Source organism: Thamnophis sirtalis, unplaced genomic scaffold (genome assembly GCF_051295495.1).
Source record: "Thamnophis sirtalis isolate CommonGarterSnake01/CBP01778 unplaced genomic scaffold, rThaSir2_p1.2 scaffold_15, whole genome shotgun sequence".
Taxonomy (NCBI): domain Eukaryota; kingdom Metazoa; phylum Chordata; class Lepidosauria; order Squamata; family Natricidae; genus Thamnophis; species Thamnophis sirtalis.
The window spans coordinates 29,954,970-29,963,868 of NW_028261395.1; the positions used below are offsets into that span (position 1 = coordinate 29,954,970).

Below are 8,899 nucleotides of genomic sequence, written 5' to 3' on the forward strand. Positions count from 1 at the left end.
CGGAGACCAATGGGGAGCCAGTGCTGCTTGCGGAGGATGGGTGTAACATGGGTGTATCTAGGTACACCCCATATCGCTCGCGCGGCTGCATTCTGGACCAGCTGCAGTCTTCGAACGCTCTTCAACGCTGAACTTTGAACCCTTTGCTTTCTACATGCATGCCAGAAGCACCTAGAGATTATAGACATATGACATCTAACACTAAGCAAATAAAATAGGTCATAGAAATATAGCACATGTAAAAGTATGTAGAATAAATAGTATTAAAACTAAGTGACTTTAGCCCCACATTGGACTATGTCAACAGTGTATTCTTTCACTAGTAGGAGGTCTTCTGTTGAAGGACATTGAATGCACCATAACATGTGTGGGATGGATTGCTCTTCATCACATTCACACAGGATATTTCTTCTATAGGAAAGTCCCGTTTTCTTAGATCAAAAGACAGTCTGGAACCCTTTGCTGATCTGCTTTGAATGCTTGGTGTAGATGGTTCCTGGTGGAGTCATCCTAGTTCATTAGTTAGGAGTTGGTGAATTGGATTCAACCACTGGGAACTGTTGGGCATATGTCAACCATCCCAACCACTCCTTAGGAATAATTCATCCAGCATCTTTTAGACTACTTCAGCTTCAACCGCAATAATACATGAGCACACAACAGATACAAACTCAAGGTAAACCGCTCAAAACCCGAATGCAGAAAATACACTACCTGACATCCCTAAACCCCCATAAATTTAACCTTAAACTGTCTACTGTTGACCTCACCCCATTCCTAAGAGGTCTGTAAGAGGCGTGCATAAGCACACCAGTGTGCCTAACGTCCCTGTCCTAATGTCCCCATTTATTTGTACTCATTTCCTGTGTTCTTATTCCTATTATCTTGTACATGAGTGATGAACTAACTGAATGAATGAATGAATAAATAAATAAATAAATAAATTCCAATAAATTCTTGAGCCTCCCACTCTCTATCTTATTCCTTGTTCTCTTCCTCTTCTACTTCCTCTAACCTTGCCAATATGATCATTTTTCCCTAATCCATCATCTTCTGCTTGCATTCCATGCCCAAACTATGTGAGTTTCTGTTTACCTTTGATCACTCCAAGAATCAAAGTCAGACTTTATTTAGTCCAGGACGCATTGATTGTTGATCAGATCATCAGATCATCCTGCAGTCTTTGGTTCCTTTTTTGTTCCTTTTTTGTAACACGAGATGGTCATTAAAACAACTTATGTAGTAATTTTATTTTTTCCCCATTTTGATGGACATTTTGGATGGGTAAATAATAGGGAAATAACTAGAAGGGTTGTATGTGGAAGCTTTCAATATCTGCAAACTCTGTGAATGAGATGTGATGTTTACCCATTAAGAAATTCATTAGAGTTTTGTTTGACCACGCTATTGATCAAAGTACTTCCCCCCCCCTCCAAATAGTACAGCCGTGATCTATTTGGGCTTTTTTAAAATGGAAAATGTTTTTCCACCCCTATCAACTTCTGGAAAAGATTTTGCATTAAAAACCATAAGTAGTCCTGATAAGATGGTTGCTAAAACATTAAAAGGCAGTTAAGTGATATTGGCTTGGTGGAATATAGCATCGCACACGTTATATACAGTATATTTAACTAGTAAAACCCAAATAAATATTACATCAAGTTTAATATGTGATTATCCAAACATGGCAATGGCCAATACATTATTTATTAGTTGTATTATCACAAACATTTCTCATGTGAACCCACATTTCTTAAGTAGCCTCCAAAGTGCAATGTGTGAAGTTTTCATTACTCTTAAGAAACAAGCAAAAGAGATTTGATATCATTATGATCCCCCTTCTTTCATTTCTTTAGTGCTTGCAAAAAAATAATAATAATCTCCAACCAGTAAAATTTCCTTGGAGCATATTGATATCTAAATAGTAGCAGTTTTCACTTCTTGCTAATTAAATTACACAAAATGACTCCGATGTGGGTCTCTTTGACCATTGTCCAAGCAAATCTTGAAAAGCCTTGTAAAATCTTGCTAGTTTTTTGAATATCAACGTGAATAAGCTCATTTTCAGGGGTGAAATCCAGCAGGGTTCTGACAGGTTCTGGAGAACCAGTAGCGGAAATTTTGAGTAGTTCAGAGAACCAGCAAATGCCACCTCTGGCTGGCCCCAGAGTGGGGTGGGAATGGAGATTTTGCGGTATCCTTCCCCTGCCACACCCACCAAGCCACACCACACTCACCAAGCCACGCCCACAGAACCAGTAGTAAAAATTTAAAATTTCACCCCTGGTCATTTTGCTCATGTTCTGAAGTTATTTAGTGAATGTCATTTAGTACATTGGAAATCTGTTCCTACTACCCTGTTAAACTCAGAAAAGGGTGGTTGGATTAAAACTCACAGGTGATTAATCGAGATTCATTGCAAGGAATGTCATTCCATCGGCCATCTAGATACAACTCTATGCAATCTTCTTCTACTCCATTAGGTTCGCCATTTGCCCATCGTGAGTATTGCATTGGGTCCCCGTTGAGGTGTTTAAAATTACCTTCTGTCTCCTGGTCGGTCATCCCAAGAAAAGTGTGTCTTTTAAGCTGTGAAGCCAGTTTTGCTAGGGCAGTGTTTTCCTCCGCATTTCTCGGAGAAGCAAGCTTTCCTCCAAACATGGAGCAGATGGCCTTGCCAGTTTCAAAATTGACTTCAGCTCCATTCGATGCAAATCTTTTGGTTCCTATGATGGTGAAGTTTGGGAAAGCAGACTCTTGAAAATCTAAGGAAGAAAATAACCAAAGTGAACTTGAGAGACCGCCTGCTACCAATTACCTCCCAAAGACCCATTAGATCACACAGGGCTGGCCTCCTCCGGGTTCCGTCTACCAGCCAATGCCATCTGGCTACTACCCGAGGGAGGGCCTTCTCTGTGGCAGCTCTGGCCCTTTGGAACAAACTCCCCACAGAGATTCGGACCCTCACCTCTCTCCAGGCCTTCCGAAAAGCCGTTAAAACCTCGCTGTGTCGGCAGGCCTGGGGTAGATGAGTTCCCTTCCCCTCTCGATTTGTGTGTCTGTTGGTTATTTTTAAATGCTTGTATTTGTAGTTTTTGTGTTTCCCTTTCCCCCTTTGGGTTTCTGCGCCGCCCTGAGTCCTGCTGGGAATAGGCCAGCATATAAATAAAACGAAACCGAAACCGAAACAATTCTTTCTCGTCTGTTTTCATCGTGATCCTCCTGATTTTTAACATCAAATGAACGGAAAGAACATCAAGATGTCAGGGCTGGAAGCCATTTTGGGTATTGGGTGCTGTGGGAAACTGGGAGGGGGGATTGTATGGTGCTGGGAGATAGATAGTCAAAATAACACTCTCTTCTCCAAGAGTCAAGGCCACTCTGCCCTGTACTTAGAGGGGTGTGTCTGGGAAACATCTCCCAGTTGGGACGGTGCATTGATTGGACTATGCGATGGGCATGTGGGTGCTGGGGCAGGGACCTGGACTTTCTTTTGGGTGGGGAAACCCAGAAGCTTTCAGATTTGGGTTTTCCCAGATGTGTCAATATGACATCACTAATAAAGTGGAACTTTGAAGAAACTCAAGCCTCAGAGTCATCTTTTGTTGGGGGTGTTTCTTGGAAACCTGACATGGGAAGTATCAGAGCAAAAAATTTATAGAGGAAAAAACGTGTAGCTCAAGGTTGAAATGAGAGGATCTTGATGCTCTCTGAGCTTAGTTGTTTTCTCGCAGATGTTTCACTAGCAGGATGATGATGTTACCAGGGGTGGGTTGCTGCTGCTGGTGCTGCTGGTTTGCTTTGTGTGTGCTTCACTGCACCCGCACATTTGACTGTAAACTGTTGTGTGCATGCTCAGAATATGAAAAAAAACCCTAAAAAACACTGGGGAACCAGTTCGGGGGCATGGCCAGCCTGGGTTGCTGCCAGTTCTTTGATCCAGGCCAAAATACCACTACTGGTTCACCCAAACCAGTGCGAACCGGTAACAACCCACCTCTGGATGTTACTGAGTTGGCAGTGAAACATCTGCAAGAAAACAACCAAGCTCAGAGAGCACCAAGAACCCCGCAAAGGTATTTATGAAAGTCTTTGCAAATGTACCTAATTAGACTGATCTGTCTTACCTCTCTGGTTCTTCCTTAAAGCTTCTTTCAGGACCTTCAGCTCTGCCTGTAAATCATGAACCTGAGCTTTAAGAACGCCAAACTCTAAAGGGTAGGAAAGGAGAGAATTAGTCTTCACTTTGGTCAGAAACAAAACAGATTTTTAATATAATGTCAGAAAGCTTCTTGGCTGTGCGTGGTGTCAAATATGACACAGACCTATTGAGTTAGAACACAAGATTGCTCATACCTTGCACAGTATCAATAGTTTGCTCCTCCTTAAGCCCTGACTGTTTCCCCAAAGAATTGTAGTTAGGTGGTTAGATGTTAGTTTGATTATTTTCCCAACCTACTCTGTGTAAGGCTACTGTTATTGGGCCACTGAAGTCGTATGTAGTTGGGGAGGGGGCTTTCATACTTGTATGCTGCCCAGATGTACTTCTGTGAGATGGGTGGGTATATATATAAAAGATGTAAATAAATACCTTTTTAATCTGGTTTCAAGCCCCATTATTTTTTCTCTATGTTAGGTTATATTGTAAGGTAAAGGTAAAGGTTCCCCTTGCACATATGTGCTAGTCATTCCCAACTCTAGGGGGCAGTGCTCATCTCTATTTCAAAGCCAAAGAGCCAGTGATGTCCGAAGAAATCTCTGTGTTCATGTGGCCGGCATGACTAATCGCAGAAGGCGCATGGAGCAGTGTTACCTTCCCACCAAATGTGGTTCCTATTTTTCTACTTGCATTTTTACATGCTTTCAAACTGCTAAGTTGGCAGAAGCTGGGAGAAGTAACGGGAGCTCACTCCATTACACAGCATTAGGGATTCGCACCTCCGAACTGCCAATCTTTCAATCGACAAGCTTAATGCACTTTAAAGTGCCAGCGTGCCGCCCGGCCACAAACCAGGACATGTTTCACTGTATGGCAGGCCGAGGCGGCATGCCCTTTAAAGTGCCAGCACACCTGTCTGCCATAGAGTGGGCTTGTTCTCTGCTTTAAGAGGGCTTCAAGTGGGAAGGGGGGGCTCTGCTTGGCTTTCCCTCCCTCTCCTCAGGTGCAGCTGGGATGATGGGGTGGATGGCGCGTGCACGCGCACTATTCTGGCTGGTGGGGGGGGGAAAGGCAAAATCCTGCCCGCTTGCCTCACCGGCGGTGAACCTCACCGCACGTCACTGATTTGTACAATTAGGATAGCTAGATGTGCTGTAGGAGAAGAGCTGCTAGTCCAGGGGTCGGTAAGCTGTGGCTCTGGAGCCGCATGTGGCTTTTTCATCCCTCTGCTGTGGTTTCCTGTTGCTGGACAGTGACACAATTTTGAGATGATCTTCTGGTTGGGGAGGGGGAGCATGGCACACCAGGAGGAGACTTTATGGCAAGGGGCAGATTTTCTGGTCAGTTCCACAACTGATAAGGTTTTTGGTTAGGACAGGTAGAGGAAAAAGGATGCCTCATTAGGAGGAGACTCTGTGTCTGTGTGGGAGGGAACTGGACTTCCAGTTGGCTCCAGAATTGAATGGGGGGCTTCTGGTTAGGACCTTTGTGGCTCTTTGAGTGTTTAAGGTTGCCGACCCCGGTGCTAGTCTAAGACAACCAAAAATCAAAGGAATATGGTCATATTCCATAAATTTGCACCCCATGTGCCATTTGTGTTTCCTTGTTGTTTACCTAAAGCTAGATATCTCACAGCAACAATAATAAAAAAGCATGCATGAAACAATTAAAAAAAACAATATCCAAAAACACAACACCAGAAGCAACACTCTCCCATAACAGCAATTACTGGGTTCCAGTCTCCCAACTCTTGAAAAGAAGAGACCTTTTTTTATGGCCTTAATAGAGTGCTATGGCGATCCATCCATGCAATCAGTTGATCTACCAAAGACTTGTTTGATTAATCTACCCTCATAAAAGACCGAATAGAGGGGATACTGTATAGAAGTTTAAGCAGACCAAAAGATGGATGAGAAGAAGAGGTATACATAGTATCTATTTCAGCAAAGATTCAGTTACTCCTAACTGAAGGGGTGGGTTCTGGCAGACACTATTGACGGTTTGCTCGCGGGTGTATGGCGTGGGCATGCTTTGCGTCCGTGTGCATGTGCAGTGCAATAAAAATGTTCTGCACATGCGCCTATGGCTCCACCTGGAGAACCAGTTTGGGTGTGTGGCAGGCCTGGGTCGCTGCCGGTTCCAATGACCCAGGCTACCAAACCACTACCAGTTCGGCCAAACTGGTCCGAACCGGTAGAAACCTACCACTGTCCCAGATGATAGCTTTGACTGTTTTTCACCATGCAAAGTGTCGAGAGCAAACAATCATTGCATATTCCTTTAATATTCTACATAAAAACCAAAAGCATTCTGTAAAATCTCGGCTCCTTCCTACCTCTTACCTTTACCTGCATTATCTCCTTTTTCCCCTTTCAGCCCTCGATCTCCGATTGAGCCAGGAGGTCCAGCTTTTCCCGGGGGTCCCTGTATTCCTTTTGATCCTGCCAATTCAATTAAAAATGCACAAAAAGGTAAGTGAAGAAACTGATTATCATCATAGCTAAGATCATTGGTCACCAAATAGAACATAGAATAATAAGTTTGGAGCAGCGGTGAAATCTGATTTTTTTTTCCTGCCAGTTCTGTGGGTGTGGCTTGGTTGGGGTGTGTGTCATGTAACTCGGTGGGTGTGGCTATGTAGTCATATGACTGGGGGGGTCAAAAGACAGAAACTCACTTTAACAATGTCCTGCTGGAGCAGGGGGCCTTCCAGCCCTGGATTGCTGTGCTCTTTCAAGGTGTCCTCTGAAGCTGCATCTAGCGCCAAGTTTGTGGTCCTTCCTCCCTCTTTTTTCCCTCCCTCCCTCCCTCCCTCTCTCCCCTCCCCCTCCCTCTTTCTTCCTTCCATCCCTCCCTCACTTTTTTCTTTCTTTCCTTGCTTCCTTCCTTCCCTCACTTTTTTCTCCCATCCCTTCCTTTCTTCCTTTCCTTCTTTCTTTCTTTCCTTCCTTCCCTCCCTCCTTCACTTTTTTCTCCCATCCCATCCCTCCCTCCCTCCCTCCCTCTCTTTCCTTCCTTCCTTCCTTCTTTCTTTCTTTCTTTCTTTCTTTCTTTCTTTCTTTCTTTCTTTCCTTCCTTCCTTCCTTCCTTCCCTTCCTTCCTTCCTTTCTTCCTTTCTTCCTTTCTTTCTTTCACAGCACTCCTCACCCCCTATTTTTGGTCTCCCTGGCTTACTGCCGCTCTCCCTGCCAAAAATGGGCCATGCTAAGGCCTCCACATGGCCCATCTTTGGCTAGCAGAGTGCTGCTGGAGGCTGGGGAGGCCAAAAAAGGGCCATGTGGGGGTTTAGGAGGCCCCCTCATGGCCTGTTTTTGTATGCAGATTGCTGCTGGAGGCTGAGGACGAGGGTGAAAATGAGTCATGCATCCCCATGACCCATTTTGTCTGGTAAAGTGCTGCAGGAGGCATCACCCTATCTCCCTCCCTGCCACCCTCGCCAGCCCATAGAGGAGAACTACAATGTTGATCTGGCCCTCAAAGAAATCCAGTTTGACACCCCTGGACTAGACGTACCTACTTCCCTCAATCGTTCAGAGTTTTCGCTTCCTTTTACAGGATGTAGAATTTATCACCGAGCGATTGCTCTGGCCCTAATGTTTGTGGTCAACATAGATCTGAGAAAAACTAAAGAACTGTTTGTGCTGTACCTGGGTCTCCTTTTGGCCCTGGAGGTCCTTCCTTCCCATCTCTTCCTGGTAAGCCATTACTCCCTGGGGTTCCCGGCAATCCATTCATGCCAGGAACCACAGGGCAGATGTTGACTTTCTCTTCACATCTGCATGTCTCAGGATCTGACGGCTTCACCAGTGCCACTCCCAACACCAGGATGTAGAAAGCATGAAGCAGCATATCTTAAGAACAGGACCTAAAGAGGAGGAAAATAGTACATATTTCGTTTCCCTTTTGTTTGGGATAAAGAGCATTCTGACATTTTGTGGTGTTTCTGCTGGTGGTACAAGGATAGGATGGCCTCCCCCCACCACCACTTTCCCATTGGTCAATTGGAGGGAAACCTGGTGGTTGTGGCCCGTGAAGCTGGTGGCAGACTCAGACAATGAGGAGGTTGGGGAGGAACATGGGCCAGTCCTGGAGTCTGGGGAAGGCTCTGCTCTGATGAGGGCTCTGTGTTGGAGGCAGAGATGGGGCCAGGGCCGTCTGACAGCTACCAGCTGCCTTCAGAGTCAGACATCAGTGAGGCAGAAGAAGAGCTGGAGTCTGTTCTCAGTTTGCGCATGCATAGAGCTGCCAGGAGAAGGGAACAGCTAAAGAACACGGGTTGACTTGGGAGTAAAGGCACAGGTGGAAGTGAATGGCCCTTCCCATAGGGAATAAAGAGGGGTGAAAGGGGAGAGGAGTTTGCAGGAGACAATTAGTTCAATTCATTAGGGTGAAGATCTGTTCCTGACAAGTAATTGCTACTACAGAGTGGCATTTGGAATGTATCGGCCTGGCAGCTCTCCAAGCCTGATAAAGGTCTGTAGTTGTGAAATCACTTGAAAGACTGTTGGCCGGGACTTTGCGGGAGAGGAATTCACTTTAAACTAAATAAAAGGGGTTTTATCAGGACAAGGAGTCAGCTTCGTGCTTTTGGCAAGCCTAGGTCAGAACACCTGGGTGATGGTGCCCCCCTATTCTTTTCTATGTTTTGAGGTCATCAGAAGCAAAGAAGGCTGTAGCTTGTTTCATATTGTATGAGGGACCAAAAATTAGAAATTGTTCTAATGTCTACTCAAGCAGTAC

At 45.0% G+C, this 8,899-nt stretch overlaps 1 protein-coding gene across 2 annotated transcripts; it reads right to left on the reverse strand.

Annotated features, from left to right (window-relative positions):
- Nucleotides 1-1,646: 1,646 nt before the first annotated feature.
- Nucleotides 1,647-8,196, reverse strand: LOC148042536 (pulmonary surfactant-associated protein D-like). 2 transcript variants are annotated; one of them, XM_087702548.1, is made up of 4 exons: nt 7,807-8,196; nt 6,502-6,600; nt 4,128-4,211; nt 1,647-2,765 (listed from the first exon to the last, which is right to left on the reverse strand). In XM_087702548.1, exons 1-4 carry the CDS (start codon nt 8,006-8,008, stop codon nt 2,386-2,388), a joined length of 765 nt encoding a protein of 254 aa, XP_087558674.1. In that variant the 5' UTR covers nt 8,009-8,196; the 3' UTR covers nt 1,647-2,385. The 2 variants fall into 2 exon arrangements, with proteins under 2 accessions (XP_087558674.1, XP_087558675.1); XM_087702549.1 differs by having other exon boundaries at nt 6,508-6,600; nt 7,807-8,195.
- Between the last annotated feature and the right edge of the window lie 703 nt (nt 8,197-8,899).